This window comes from Falco punctatus, assembly GCF_963210335.1.
Source record: "Falco punctatus genome assembly, contig: scaffold_23, whole genome shotgun sequence".
Taxonomy (NCBI): Eukaryota; Metazoa; Chordata; class Aves; order Falconiformes; family Falconidae; genus Falco; species Falco punctatus.
In genome coordinates, this window is record NW_027660078.1 from 2726495 (window position 1) to 2742448 (window position 15954).

Genomic DNA, 15954 nt, shown 5'->3' on the forward strand with positions numbered 1-15954 from the left:
ACGGAAAGGATATGAAGAGCTACGTCTTGTCTACTGTCTGTTCCCCATTTGTGTGGTGATCGGCTCCCTGGAAAACAAGAGGCTGGGCTGGTCCTGGCTGTGCCCATGAATATGCCAACTGAGTGCTAGGTGGTAGCAAGGAGAGCACTAGAGAAAAGCACAGACACATTGACCCAGCACCGCCGTTCTCATGTTCTTCATGCCTTTGAGGCCCGTTACCCTAAGGCTTAACCCTTAGACTTAATCCTATCTTAAGACTTAACCTTAAGACCCCTGAGACTTAAACTTAAGAAGTAAAGCTGAAACTTAAAGTTTTTAACACTAAGAATTGACCCTAGGTCTTAAATTTAAGACTTAATATTAAGACGTAACCCTAAGATTTAACCTTAAAACTTAACCCTGAGACCTAACCCTAAGACTTAACATTAAGACTTAACCTTAAAACTTAACCCTAAGACTGAACCATAAGACTTAACCTTAAGACATAACCCTGAGACTTAACTCTAAGACTTAACCCTAAGACTTCACCTTAAGACTTAGCTGTAAGTTTTAACCTTAAAAATCAACCCTAAGACTCAACATTAAGACTTAACCCTAAGACTTAACCCTAGGACTTAACACTAAGACTTAACCCTGAGACTTAGCCTTAAGAAGTAACCCTGAAACTTAACTTTAAAACTTTAACACTAAAACTTAAATTTAAGACTTAACCCTGAGATTTAACCTTATAAGACTTATCCCTAAGACTTTAACCCTAGGACTTAAATTTAAGACTTCACCCTAAGACTTAATCCTAAAAGTTAACCTTAAGACTTAACCCAAAGACATAACCCTGATACTTAACGTTTAGACTTCACCTTAAAACTTAACCCTAAGACTTAACCCTGAGACTTAATCTTAAAGATTTTAACCCTAAGAATTAACCCTAGGTCTTAAATTTAAGACTTAACCCTAAGACTTAAACTTAAAACTTAACCCTATGATTTAACCCTAAGACTTAAACATAAGACTTAACCCTAAGACATAACCCTGAGACTTAACCCTAAGACTGAACCCTAAGACTAAACCCTAAGACTTAACCTTAAGACTTAACCCTGAGATTAACCTTGAGACGTAACCCTAAGACTTATCCCCAAGACTTAAAATTAAGACTTAAACTTATTACTTAACCATAAGACTTAACCCTGAGCTTAAATCTTAAGACTTTAACCCTAAGACTTAATATTAATACTTAACCTTAAGACAACACCCTAAGACATAAACCTAAGACGTAACCTTAAAGACTTAACTATAAGTCTTATCCTTAAGACTTAACCCTAAGACATAACTCTAAGACTTAATCTTGAGTCTTAACCCTAAGACTCATTCTTAAGACTTAACCCTAAGACTTAAACTTAAGACTTAACCCTAAGAATTAACCCTAATACTTAAATTTAATACTTAACCCTAAGACTGAACCCTAAGACTAAACCCTAAGACTTAACCTTAAGACTTAACTCTAAGACGGAACCTTAAGACATATCCCTGAGGCTTAACATTGAGCCTTATACTTGAGACTTTACCCTAAGACTTAACCCTGAGATTTAATCTTAAGACTTTAACCTTAAGACATAACCCTAAGACTTAACCCTGTCTTAACCTTAAAACTTAACCCTAGGACTTCACCCTAAAACTTAACCCTAAGACTTATCCCTAAGACTTAAACCTTAAGATTTAAGTTAAATCTTAACCCTAAGACATATGCCCTATAGAATAGGTTTTGTATTTGATGTTTTTTATATAAGTATTGCACTGATGACATGAATGAGAGTGGTATAAAAGCAGGAACCGTCCAATACACGAGGGCTGAGAAATGAAGATGCAGACAAGTGAAGTGGTTGGGGTTGGATTTATATGAAGCTTCTACAGAGGGGAAAAAATAGTTTTCTTGTTGGAAGAAGGGTTCGCTGGGGTCAAGAAGACGCTCAATATGAGTTACGCATCTTGCTCAACTTTATTAGTTTCTAACACTACTTATACAGAACCGATACACATGCATATTCGTAAAGCAGAAATAGAATTGGTTAGTAGTCTCTAAACGCGCGCGGTTCTCACACCCCTAATTATCATGACTAAAATAAGCATTCTATCCATGTAGCTAATTGTGTTGCTGTGCTTCAGCCTTGTAGTTTGTTACTCCCTATTTTCCCATACCGCTCCCTCTCTTTCTTGGCCCTGCACCTGCTTTCCCAGCAGCTGTAGCTTGTTACAGCCACGGCCTGTTGGCACAACATAATTACTTGGTCTCAGGATTCAAGAATAGCTCAAGGCTACCTTTCTTGTTAACTTCAGCACAGCAACTTCAGCACAATTCTGATTACAGGCCTATTCTAATACCAGGCCTGGATTGTGCAGATCTTCAGAGATTCTAAGGCCACGCTTCTGCAGCCATTCTTCTACAGTTTCTCTTTTAGTTGCTATCTAGATTGAAGAGTATTAGTAATGTCCAGCTGTTGATTTCTGTCTGTGTTTTGAGGATTCTGAGGGGCCTGCCTGTTCCTCAAAGTTCATGTCAGACGGTGACCTTAAGCTTTCCCTTCTCTTTTATGATATGTAGCCACACTCCAGCAGTACCGTCAATCATTTTAATCTGTGACTTGCTTTGTATTCTTACTACCAAAATAACAGGCTCCTTTTGAAGACTGTGTGTGTATATATATATATATATATGAGCTATCCAGAATTTTGTAAACCTAATCTATCAGTATAAAGGCAGTTGTTATTCTAAAACGAGCTCAGTAAGAAGACTACAAGAGGATGTGATTCAACATACTCTTAAAGTGTATCTCAAAAGAGCTTTCAGATATTTGTATTCATTTAATTGTACTTGTATAGTGAAGAAACAGAAGAAAGAACAATCTAACACAAAGTCCTGCCTTCAGTCACCAGAGTAATATTTGCAGTCAAACTATGGCTCTTAGATCACAACAGATTTCTTTGGGTTTTGTTAGAAAAAAATACCCGATTGCAGTGTGTGCTTGTGTATTGTTCAAGGAAGAACAATACCTGAGCCTTTTTTATGTGTTAGGAAACAGAAATCCTCATGAACAGCTGCTGATAGTCGAAGGTGCTCAGCTGAGAAAGATGATGAGAGGTTCATCTTCTGCGCAGATGCCTGCTGGTGGCAGGCAAAATTTCATACCTTTGGGTTCAATCTTAAGACAGGTCTAATTGTATAATAAAATAAGTTAAAGGCGTATTTCATGTTCTTAGAACTTTCTTCATGCTAATTTAACTGTTTTGTTAGGGCATGTTTGGACAACTGCAGCAGGAGCTTGCTGATGCACCTAAAAAGCAATCTATGCCAGAAGCTTCACTTGAAGTTACTACACGCTACCACAGTGACCTGGAGAGAGACAAGCTGCACTTGCAAAAGGAGTTGGAAAAAAAGTTGAAAACTAATGTCCTTAATGTCTGTAACTATATGAAGAAATCTGACTGTAGCTGTTGAAAGTAGGAGAGAATGTTGTACTTTTGCACCACGTTTTGCAGTGTTCTTATGAAAACTGAAGTATAGAGGGAACCAGAGGAGCTTTGCAGGAAAGCTGTAGGGTGATTTTGTGTATGTGTGCATGTCATCTCATCCCCCAAAGTTGCAACCTCATCCTGTCACTTCTAGAGTGTTCCTTCTTCCCACCAGCTCCAGCTGCTGTTCTTGGTTATGGTTCCTATGGTGTGTTTTACACTCCACATCAACCTTGGCCATAGGTCTTGGATGGGTGGAGGAGAGCTTAGGCCTGTTTCTGTGTAAGTTACTGCATTCTCCTGCGCTCTTGTCTTTTCCGGCCACCTTACTTTTTCTTCTGCCACTGTTGCTTTCACAGACGCAGAAGCAGAACATGCTGGCTCTGACATCCAAGGACTTGCACAGCACGTGGGAGGAGCACTTGAAGTCAAGATCCCACCTTGAAGAGCACGTTGCTCAGCTGGACGAGGAGAAGGCTGAACTGTTGGAACAGGTGAGCCCAGAAAATTCTCCGGGCACCGAGCCAATACCCAGGAGAACCACATGCACCTTCTGGTCAGGTTCTTACATATCATTGCTTTCTGTTATCCCTGCCATTCAGGCTGCGAGTACCTTGTCGTTTGGGGGTCACGGAGGAAGCAAATAAAAGCTGGATGGGTATCTTTGTGTAAGTTCTGGAGTGGCTCTGTTGGGAAGAGTTCCCAGTTACTCCCTCTCGGAAGAGAGGGGAGTAACGCAACCATCACTCGGAACAACTCTGTGCAGTTGGCCTTGCCCAAGGTCACCCCCTGAAGCCTGTCTCAGGCACGAGTTGAGCAGGAGGCAGGTGGGGGTTTGCTTTTCAGAATGGTGTCTTTGCTTCCCAGGGCACAATGCAGTGTGAGGTGATGCAGAAAAAATGAATGCAGTAACTTATTGCTTACTAGTAGCTGACTTAGTCCGTCTTTCCCTTGTCATGGAGACCCAGAAGCAGAGTTCCCAGAAGTGCTTTTGAGGTTGCTCTGGGTGATAGATTCTAGTTTTTAGTTTTGCATCCTTTCTGGCTAATAATAAACAAATAGTGCCCGTTGTGCCCATAATACTATATCCACAGGACCCATCAGCACCCTCTTATCTTCAAAGCCTGAAACTGAATTTCAGCCCAGCCAGCTACCAAGTCCCTGCCAACTAAAACTGGGTAATCACGGGGGGGTTTAATACCATTCTGAAACATTTAATATTGCACAGGAACTGTAGAGTCTCCTGGTCTTGGCTGGGGAGTGACCTGAAAAAAACCCAAGTTTTTGTGGCTGAGCATGTGTGCACTTGAAAAAACACTGGAGAGGAAATACTTCCTCCTGGAAAGAGCAGAGATGGATTGTGTTTACTGTGTATTGCCACCTTGTAAATAAAATCCTGCCTTTCTTCTAATGTCTGGAAAAAAACAAATACACTCAATTAAAAAATGCATTTTGCTCTCCATTCCCCCATTAAATGGTCCGACTGATTACAGAGGTACTCTTGAAATGGCTGCTGCTCATAGCCATTTCCCAAAACTCATAGAATTCGGGTTTTGCAACCTGAATGTACTTGGCTGTGTTTTCAGCAAAAGTCTTTTTTCTGTCTTTTTAAAATTATTATTATTATTATTATAGCTCTTCCTTCTAGAGATCATGTCTGCAATAACGGAATGCTGCTAATACACTGAGGATCAGCTAAGGAAAGTGACTGTACATCAGCCACTTTGGTCGGCGAGAACACTGCCAGAGCGAAGAGGCTTGATAAAGCTGTGAAGGCTCATTCCAGAAAGGAAAATGAAGGTTTTAGGAGCAGTACCATTATTAGTGATGAAGAAAAAGAAGGTATTTCAAAGGGCTGAATCTCCTCCCTAAAAAGTGGTACCAGATTCCTGTCCTGTTGTAATCAGTATTTTCAGCGCTAATCACAGTGAAGTGTGTCCCTCTCTCTGATGGAGGTTTTCTTTGCCATCTCTCCCATGTTTCACAAATTCATTGGCAAGAGACAGTTTCTAATAGGAAGTAGTGTGCTGGCAAGGTGTTCCATGAGTCAAACCATCTAGGGTATACTGGACTGTGACATCACCCCACAACCATATGGTACTTATAGTAAGGTTTCACCACGCTGAACCACTTAGTGCCATCACCGCAGCAGTACAACACGGAGGACGGTTCCCAACTTATCTATACCAAAGGCACGACCTGTCTTGATTTCTGGACCACGTTTCCATACCCTCAGTGCGCGTTTGTGTTCTTTTGTGGCAGTGCCAGCTCGGCCACGTTTACTGGAAAGTAACTTTCTGACCCTGTCCTGGTAAGGCAGGTAACTAGATGATGCCTACAGGCCCCCCCCCGCCCCCCTCCCGCTATATTAACCCTTGCTGTTCGTTCCTTTGGCATCCATTTGCCCAGGGCTAACGATGGCACACAAGCAGGACTGCTCAACAAACTAGGAGGCGAATTGCTCGCAGAGCTGTTTTGGCCATAACTCCCTGACGAGATGCCCTTGCCCTGAACGACAAGCGCTTTCCCAGTTTGAGCCATTTTCTTTTAAAACCAACTCGCCCGAGCCGCCCCGCGAGCTCGCAGCGCGGGCCCCGCCGGGGCCAGCGGGGAGCTGCTGCTGCCCGGTACGCCGGCACCCCCCGGGCTTCCCGACAGCGGCCCGAGTGCTCTGCGGGGGGCGCAGCGCCGCCGCCACCCGCCGGGCCTCTCGCTGCCCCCGGCCCCGCTCGGCAGCGCCGCGGCCGGGCACCGCGCGGGAGCCGCCGGGCACCGCGGGGCAGGAAGTGACGTCACTCGCGCTGGACACGCGCCGGAGCAGACCCCGCCCCCGCCAGCAGAGCCCGCCGGCCGTTTAACCGCCGCGCTCGCCGCTGAGGGAGGCGCTGTCCGCCGCTGCCGCGCTGAGGAGCAGCCTGTGCGCTCGGCTTCCCGCCCTCTGGTGGTTCGCTCTGTAGACAGCCGTACCGGGCCGCTGCCCAGGGCCCCCCGATCCCCCGATCCCCCTGCCCCGGGGCCCCCCGATCCCCCGATCCCCCTGCCCGGGGGCCCCCCGATCCCCCGATCCCCCTGCCCCGGGGGCCCCCCGATCCCATTGCCCCGGGGGCTCCCCGATCCCCCGATCCCCCTGCCCCGGGGGGACCCCCGATCCCCCGGCCCTGCCCGGGGCCTGCCGCAGCCCGCCGCGTGCCTCCCGCCGTCTCTTCCCTGAGGCGGGACCGTGCCGCGGGATGAAGAGGTTTTTCGGGTTCGGGAGGAAGAAGAAGGGGCGGCCGGCAGCGTCCGGCAGCTCCGCCAAGCCCTTCCCCACCGGTGCCTACGAGCTCCGGCTGAAGGACCTGGGCAAGCTGCACCGTGCGGCCGCCCGTGGAGACCTGGGTCAGGTGCGGCAGAGACTGAAGAAATGCGGCATCGACGAGCGGGACGCGGCGGAGCGGTAAGCGGCGGGGGGCAGCAGCGCCGGGCGGTGCTGGGGCGGGGTGTGGGGGGGTTGCGGGCAGCGCCGGCACCCGCAGGTGCAGCTGCAGCCACCGGCAGCTCAAGGGCGCTGGGAGCGAACGGCAGCATCGCTGCGGGGAGCCTCAGCCTGGGCGGGGAGCCAGGGCTGTGCTGCCAGGAGCCCTTGGAGTCGGCCGAGCATCCCCCGTCTTGTCCTGGTCTTGCCCCGGCCCCCTCCGTGCCCTCGTTCCCGGGGGTGTTGCCTTGCCTGGGGGCGCAGGAGCGGCAGGGGGCCGGCAGCAGCCTGGCCAGGGCGGGTTGCAGAAGGAGCCTCAGGGCCATTCTCCAGGCAGGCTTGGAAGGCAGAGTGCATGCACCTCGGAGGCCTCAGCGTGCGGGGTTAGTAGTTGAGCTGAGCAAGCTGCACTGCCTCAGCTGGGAGTAAAAGAGGGGTAAGCACTGCGTTTAGGAAAGGGTGAATGTGCTGTGTATTGGTGCTGTGTGGACGGTTGCCCGATGTGCCTTTTGTGACTGTGATGTTGCAGCCAAAGCAACATCAGTCTGATTTTAGGTGGCAGTTACTTTGCTGTTTGCTCTGTGGCCTTGGTACAGCTAATTAGTGCCTTGGTTTGGAAGATCTGGGCAGTGCCATGCAGAGGAAGCTGCTGCTTCTGGCAGGTGTTAGGATGTGTGCTTTTGAGTCGAGCACAGCAAGTACTTGGCAGTTATATCTTAGGGAGAAGCCCTGGGCTGCAGCACAGCTCCTCATGGTCCGCTGTAAGCATAAGGGAATCAGCTGAAGGTTTTGGGTCTTGGATGTGTCGAGCTGTTAATGCCTTTTCTGAAAAGACTGAGTCAAAACATCCATGACATTCAGAGGAGATGCTGGTTTAATCAGAGTACTTCAGCATCCTGGGCTGTCTTTTCTGAAGACTGGACTTTTGCCAGCCAGCTAGCTTATTGCCCTGAAAACACCTGAAACTGTCTAGATTTGTAGGAAGGCAATGAAGAGTGCAGTCAGTCAGCATGTGGGCTGTGTGCCTGAGTGTTGCCAGCCAGTACTTGTTTATGCAGCTGGAGGTGGGGGATGCCATTTAAGGTGGCTTGAGTGCACTTTTGTGCATAATTCAGCTGCCAGAGTCAAGGTGCACGATGGCATTTATGGAAATAGTTCGGAATGTTTCTCTCTTTTTCTTCTTACTGCTTACTGATTCAGTCATCAGTGAGTCACCAGCTCTTAGCAGACCCTGGTATGAAATTTTGCTAGTTTTTGCGTTTCAAGTTCATCTTGTCTAGAAAGCTTTTTTTCCTCTGAAGGGTTTCCTTCTGTGTGCCAGGCAATTATCAGTGTTATAACAGGACAAATACAGTCACAAACTGTAAAAAACAAGCCGGGGGCGGGGGGGGAGACGGAGGGAAGAAAGAAAAGGCAGCATACTATGATGAGCACTGTGGTGGTTTTGCCATGATAATGCCCAGTGCTGAACAGCGAGGCTGAGAGCAATTCGGTGGACAGAGCCTGCCTACTTGCTGCAGCCACTGCCCTCTGTACCAGCCATGGGGGTTGCAAGGCCACCTGTGCCCTCTTAGTGCTTGTGGGGGTGATGTGTGTTGTGAGTGACCACCGGATGCAGTTGTGTTTCAGGGCTTCATTGTGTTGGAAGACTTGGTATCATTGGAAACAGAGGTGAAGAATAGGAAATAATGCAAAGTAACGGCAAAAATGTGTGCATTGGTTGTATGAATATCTCAGTTTTGCTGCTCAGGATTTCCAAAAGCAAAATCCTGCACCAGGAACATGGCAAGGATCACACCAACAGGTTCCTTCCATAAAGTGGGTCCTGTAGCCCATAAGACCTCCCGAAAGCGTGCTTGATACAGCATCAGTTAGGAGCAGGCAGCTTTCAGAGGTGGTCTAGCCAAACCTTCAGCCTCACTGACAGAGGCGGGCAAAAGTCAGCACAGAGCTGGAAGCACTGTAGGCACAATGCCAGCTAGTCATCATCCTGGGTCAGAGCTCATCGCTAAGGGAGATTTACCCTGTCAGCTGCCTGTCAGACTGAACTCCAGCACTTTCATTGCTTGGCTTGTAGCTGCTGGGTTGTCGGCTCAAGGGCCATTCAAAGTGCGTACTGCCAACCTGCTGTTTCCCAGTGGGGTTGTTTCGTGGCTGCTCAGGCATCAGCAGTTCTCTTCTACTCTGTAGGTGATCAGCGTAGCAGGAACAGAATCTGGGTAGTGTCCCCAGGGCTGGGTGGCGGAAGAACTTCGGTGTTACTGGAGGCCTCTTGCAGGGACAGGCAACCCTGAACACTGATGGTCTCTGCCAGCCTGTTCCCTGAAGTGGATCTTCTGTGGAGCACAGCAGGCCTTGCTCCAAGCAGAGCCGTCTCCTGTTGACAGACTGAGAGGCTTGGTTGAGGAGGACAGCAACAAGTCCACAAGTTTTCTGAAGGCTTTTCTGTTTGCAGAGCTGATAGTGACTACTTCACGTCTGTCATGCTTCCTAGTGGTTGGTAGTAGCAGCTTTCAGAGGACTGTGGACTCCTTCATAACCAGTCCTGGTTAGCTTTCAGATAATCTCAGCCAGTCATTTCTTCAGAGATGAAGAATCCTGCATGTTTCCATGGAAATTTCTCAAAAAGTGGTGGTAGTTGCTCTTGAGCTACTCCTCTGTCAGTGCTCCAGTCTGTTCCCTGTCTGTAGCAAGACATTACAAATTCTTTGAAGTTTTCTGTATTTCTCTCATCCTCATCTTTGTTGCAGTGGAGGAGGATGTCAGCTGCCCTGTAACAAGTATCTGCATTACAGATTACTGTGTTTCTGCATCACCTGCCACTGCATTTGTGTACCTCTCCCTTTCCATTCCCACTTAGCCAGGGAGCTGTTGTGCTCCGGTCTCAGCAAGGTACCAAAACAATTGCAAGGCTAGTTGAGCTTTCCTAAATACAGAGAAGGACCTACCTGCAGCGATGTGGTTCAGAGCCAGTGCTGGTGTTCCCCTCAGTTCTTGAGGAACTGTGGGATTGTTACTGCATCACCTTCAAGGGAGGAAGGTCCCAGCTGTTTTCTAGCTTGTCTTCTGCTCTGTTGGGACAGGTGTCCTGCAGAGCAGCAGGTGCTTTGCCTTTGCACAGCGTGAAGCTTGTGCTGATTTGTGCCTCTGATTTAGGGGGAAACACATGCAAGGACTTTCTGGGCAATTTCTTTCAATATAAGTAGGCTGGTTAATTGACATCAGACCTAAGATGTTCTGTGGTTTGAAGGAGGGGTTTTTTTGGGTGGTTTTTTGTGTTTTTTTTTTTTTTTCCTCTGGCAAGGCTTTAACTTGAAGAAAAGAGTTTCATTTTCTTATGCTGGTCATGTATTATGGAAACACAGTATTCCCTCCCTGGAGAGGACTTCCTCTGTAGTAGGCTTATTATGACTATCGTAGTTATACATATCTGAAGGATCAGGTATTACTTCCCTGTACTCAGGATTACAGTGTTCTGCTGTCTGGTTTGCTGCATGTGATGGGGGGCACGTTGGTGCAAGTGAGTACTTGGTTTTGTTGCAGTAGTAAGCAACCTAGAGAAAAAGCAGAAATCCTCAAAGTGCAGGGAAATGCTAATACTCTTTATATAAAGCCCATCTACATCTCTGATACTTCTGGCACATGAATAATTATAGAACTTAGAGGGTTGCTTGCCATAGTTCTCAGATTCCCAAGCTTTTTTGCTGTGCCACAGGTGTAGTCCTGCTGGAGGCAGTGACCAATGCCTGGGCACAGGAATCTGTGCAGATTAAGTTCTAGAGTGAAGGAAATGGCAGCTTACTAAGCAGATGCTGTGGAGGGGTTTTGCTGGCCAGTCTCGGGTGTTTGGTGCGCAACTGCTGTTACTGGTAAAAGAATGAGAAATCATTTCTTAAGCTTGCTTTGTGCAAAGTGAAACTTGTGGTTATATCAATTTATCAGAGCCTGAAATTATTTCTCTAGTTGTCTGTTTGTGCTAATTTAATATGTTTATTTTTTAGGACACCTCCGCATCTTGCTTCTGCGAATGGCCATGTGAATGTTGTTACATATCTCATAGAAAACAAGTGTAAACTAAATCTTACTGACAGTGATAACAGATCGCCGCTGATGAAGGTATGTGGAATATGTTATGCTCTTTCAAGTGGGGCTTGTCAACTGTGCATTAAATGAGAGGTGGCTGGTAGGATTCTTTACACAGCTCTGCATAGAAGCATGCGTCTCGTAATCAGCGTGGAATAGGCATATGTTAGCTCAGCTTTGAAGGTGCTCTTATTTTCCAGCATTGGGAAGCTGGGGCAATTGTAACAGAGTGCTGGAAGTTCTTCCTTTTTTGTGTGTTGTTCACAGGCAGTACAGTGCCAGCAAGAAGAATGTGTAGCTATTCTGCTAGAGCACGGTGCCAAGCCACACCTGGCAGATGCTGATGGCAACACTGCCCTTCACCTTGCTGTCCGATCTCCTAATACAACCGTAGCGGGGCTGTTACTTGAGCATAATGCCAATATTGATGCTCGGAATAAGGTAAATTTTTGTATTTGTTGAAGAAGTTCTTTCAAAAAGTTGTATTAGTATTTCTCTGGTAGGGTGGTGGTTTTTTTTTTTACTTTTATTTTTAAATTTATCTGCCCTTTCAGGAGGGAAACACTCCGCTTATTCTTGCTATCACTGAACATCATGAAGATATAGCAGAGTTTCTTCTGCAGAAAGGAGCTGATGTGCATGCTCGAGATCACTGTGAAAGGTGAGTGGTTTGTCAAAACTCTGCATGGGTCTCTTTAGTATTCTTTAGGTTGGATTAATCAGAGGCATGAGAGTGAGCTCTGAAAAAAAAACCTGGGGAGCCACATAGTAGCTATTTCTGTGTGACTTGTGAAAGAACATCTGCGCTTGGCTGTTGTCATACCTCAGTGGGTGCTTTCCTCATTGAGGATTACAAGAAGGCGTTGTCTGTGGTGTCCCTTCTGGCAGGAAACATGCTGTTAGCTCAGCAGCACTGCCTCAGTTTGTGAAAAACATCTCCTGCATAGTGGCATAGTTTGTATGTGAGTGTTGTCTATGTGGAAGCTTTGTCTGAAGATTGAAGGTTTGGTTGTTTTGACTCCTTCTTGCATTTTATGGTTGCTCTTAATATTTAATGAAAACTGCGTTTTCTTTTGCTCATTCAGTAATGAGAAAAGTAGTTTTTGAGAGCAAATAGGAATAAAAATAATTACAGTGTCTGTGTCAAATGGTCTACTTCATAACATATTTTTGGTGTTTCAGAACCCCACTTATGACTGCAGCATCTGATGGACAGCTTAATTTAATAAAAGTTCTTTTTCGATATGGTGCTGATCTTTTCCATAAAGACACTAACGGATGGACAGCTGAGGATTATGCTGTTACTCATGGATATTCTAGGTAAATTTTTGACTTTATTGTTAGAATAGGTTGTCAGTTGTCAGTGTGGCTTTTGAATGTTTTTGGTAATAGCAGCACGGTTTAATGGTGTGTTGAAAGCTGTCCTGAAGCTGTGCTCAGTGACGTCTTCTGATACGTATTGTTCCCTGTGTCTAGTATTAATCTGGATGTTGAAGAAAATTTCCGCCCCAAATTGTCTGTAGATGTCAAGTTTTGACGCTAAGCTTGCACCTGCCCAATACAAACTCTAAAACATGTCTGTATCCTACAGTTACCCAGAGGTAGAACGTGGCAAACTGAAATGCGTGTCAGTCCTCTCCTCAGACCAGCACCATTGTCCTTACTGACTTCCACTACAATCACCAGGAGCTACCAGTCTTTTGTTTCAGAGATCTAACAAATCCCTTTTGTTAAAGTCTTAAGCAGTTTCACCCCTCTTACGGATAGCTTTGTACCTGTGCGTATCCCTTCTCTGAGGTGGTTATGTGTGCTTAACAGCTAGGCTGAAAATACTGTGCCGAGCTGGAGCTAATAGCTTCGTAGGTGTGGATATGCACCTCTAGAGTGAACATGACTGTAGTGAACATTGAAGTAGGTAGTAGTCGTGCAGTAAGTTCTGTGTGTATTACTCTCAGTGAATGCATACAAGTATATGAATTCATATGGCTGTGAATACGTGTAGGGTGGTTAAGTGGCTGTTAACTGTTCTATTAAACTGTATAAGCAAGTATGTGGTTGTTTTTACCAAATGTGTTTCTTCTCTTTCCCTATATAGTCTTTGTAAACAACTGGTGGCATACGCATTCCGGGGAGACAGAGACGAAGGTGGTGCACAAGGCGACACAGTACCTGGCATTCCTCACCGGGCCAGAGCTGCTGGCTTGACGTTGGGTGCACCTGCTGTGGACAGAGGAGGTAGGATCTTTAATCACGCAGGAGCTCACGAGGAAAATCACTGTGGCCTTTTCTTTAGGGGGTTTGTGTTGTCAGCGCTCACTGTGTTCGCCGTTGACTTTAGTGGAGGCATCAGGTGGGGTAGCGCAAGCAGCTTTGTGAATATGCTGACTTGTTGCTGGTTGGAGGTGCTTCTTGTCAGGGGTGAAGGCAGCTGCGGTTTGTGTGCTACGGGCCCACTTACCGGGCTGTTGTGTTCTGCCTGCCAGATTGCCCATCTGTATAGGTTTTCATACAGAGAGAGAAGGGGGACAGGGAAGGAACTAGGTGAGAGTGGTTTTGGTTTTGGGGTGTGTACTTGTACCTGTAGATGGCCATTCAGATTGTGAAAATGAATTGCAAAAGCAGTAGGTTCGTCCTGAGTAGTTGTTCATCTTCCTGTAGCTGGGAAGCAACAGATGAGTTAGCAGGGCCGTACATGTCTTGTTGATTTCCACTGAGTTTGTGCAGTAGTGTTTTAATATTAATGGTTTCACCTGCACTAAGCTGCCTTTAGTGAGTTGTCTTATTTCTCAGCATCAGTTACGATTGTTTCTGTGTAGGTGCTGTAGAGACATACTTAGGAAAAATCGTCTTGGAAAAGTCACTTTGTTAGAAACAATAATGCAACTTCTGTGTGTACTGTATCTTCATGGACATAGTTTGATTCCAGTAAAAATAAAAACCACTTCTACTTCCAGTAATTTTATGAAATAAACATTAAAAAGTCCATATTAACTTGTGATCCAGGAAAACAATTGAATTGCCTTGTTATCAAAAAATTAGCTCCTTCAGTGAGTTCATTTTAAATAAAAAAAAAACAAAACAAACAACTCCTTAATTTTTAAGATCCAGTCTATGCTTATGAGCTCATATAGCCCTAGAGGAATCTTAGAAAACTAATCTTTTAATATAGATGGAACTTCTTGTACTTTACATCTCAGGCCCTACAGTGGGAAGTTCTATCCTTTCTGTTTTTTTTAAGGGTGTTACATCAGAACTTTGTGGCAAATGGGCAGCAGACAGTGTTCAAACACAGTTTATTACTCCTTTTTTAAATACGTCGTGAAATATGAGCAAAACATGGGATATTTTTCCGAGTTCACTTTTCCCAGATAGGGGAATTTAATTTAGAGCCAAACTTTGTTCCTTTGACTTAGGAATAGTTATTTTGATCTAGTCAGTGATGTGTAAAGTTTCTTGATAGACTGAAGGAAGATGCAGAGGTTTTTATATTTTATTTTATTTTTGGAAAGGGCTTGGTACAGGTAGTTTAATCAACAAAATGTTGCTTTTACCCAAACAGCACCCTGTGGCTGCCTCCTGTGCACATAGATCATTGCTGTGGTACCACATTGTGATGACTGACAGGCCTGGGTTATTTTAAAATATGTGGCTTGCAGAATAATACTGTTGTGTGATTCCAAAATTAATATGCCCTCAGGGAAACAAGGGTTCTTGAACCAAGTAATTTGCTCAGTTCCTTGAAGACAGTAATACTACTAGCATAAGTCCACAATGTTACAGGAAATCCTCACTTGAAGAGGCCTAGTAAGTGTGAAGAGCATATTTATGTGGGTTAAGGACTTGGGAGGAGAAAGAGTGTGCTATGGTCTCAAACTGTTTATAGTAGGGCTTGTTTTCCTTGAGTAGTACGAATCTTTTTCTCCTTGTGCTCAGTCTCCTGGAAAATGACCCCGGCCTGTTGAGTGAGAGGGATTAGTAGCATGCAGGGAGCACTTGGTGGCATTGATTCTGCAGTCTCTTGCTTGCACACACAAAGGGCAGGTCCTGCATCCTGAGTCCCTTTGACAGGCTGCAGTAAAAGCTTTGAAGCCCCTGGTAGAGGAGAAGCTCAACTGATGGTGAGACAACGGAGGAATACCCACTTTGAATTCTTTGTTTTAATCTTGCTCTTCATTCCTGTTTTTCTGGGATTTTCAATGTAGTCCTTCCTTCTTTTTGCTGCTACTTTTGCACTTGTTGAACATTGTTCAAAATATTCGCCTCTAGTGAGCAAGTTGGTATATTTAAGAAGTTTGCTCATGCTTATTTGAGTGTTTACTTTTTGTCAGAACATGAACCTTTTTGTTGATTACAGACAGACTTGCAAAAACCTCCAAATGAATGGCTTCCACCTCTAGCATATCGAATGACAGACTTTTCAGGTTTGAAGTTGGAATTTCTTTGGCAAAAAGTAATTATGTATTTTTTCTAAAAGCGAGGGTTCAGATTTCTAGTATGTCTTCAGTGGCAGCTTTTTTTAGCTGCTGCACTGCATATTGGTGTACTGTTCCTACAGAAACCATTGGTTTTTCATCATAGAGCTCTTGGAAAAGAAACGAGTGCTTCAGTGTGCTTTATATCTGCTGTATCGCCTTTTAAGAAAACAGAAATGGAGAAGGAATGAGAAACAATCTTGAGGTCCTTTTTTTAACTCTTACATGTGTATTTTTGATAGGAGTCCTCTTGCCACATCCATTCCATGTATTTGTGGTAACATCAATATAAGCCGGACTCCCTGTTGCTCTGAGGCAAATGTTATGGCCTTGTCACACAGACGTTTGGTGTTGGGTAGCTGCAATAACAGAACCACACCATTCATTGATATAAAAAATAAAATTTTACTAAGTAGGATGAGTAGAGCAGGCGGATGGTGA

At 45.3% G+C, this 15954-nt stretch overlaps 1 protein-coding gene across 1 annotated transcript; it reads left to right on the plus strand.

The window, feature by feature from the left end:
• The first annotated feature begins 6654 nt into the window (after nt 1-6654).
• LOC308058055 (ankyrin repeat domain-containing protein 7-like) lies at nt 6655-11611 on the plus strand. Its single transcript, XM_080412067.1, has 3 exons — nt 6655-6940; nt 10960-11074; nt 11309-11611. Exons 1-3 carry the CDS (start codon nt 6735-6737, stop codon nt 11501-11503), a joined length of 516 nt encoding a protein of 171 aa, XP_080268193.1. The 5' UTR covers nt 6655-6734; the 3' UTR covers nt 11504-11611.
• Nucleotides 11612-15954: the final 4343 nt, after the last annotated feature.

Excerpts from the sequence above, each read along its gene's own strand:
- LOC308058055 (XM_080412067.1), top strand. The coding sequence starts at position 6,735 with ATGAAGAGGTTTTTCGGGTTCGGGAGGAAGAAGAAGGGGCGGCCGGCA. Across the intron at positions 6,941-10,959 it reads GAGCGGGACGCGGCGGAGCG|GACACCTCCGCATCTTGCTT; the intron begins GTAAGCGGCGGG and ends TTTATTTTTTAG. Across the intron at positions 11,075-11,308 it reads ACAGATCGCCGCTGATGAAG|GCAGTACAGTGCCAGCAAGA; the intron begins GTATGTGGAATA and ends TGTTGTTCACAG.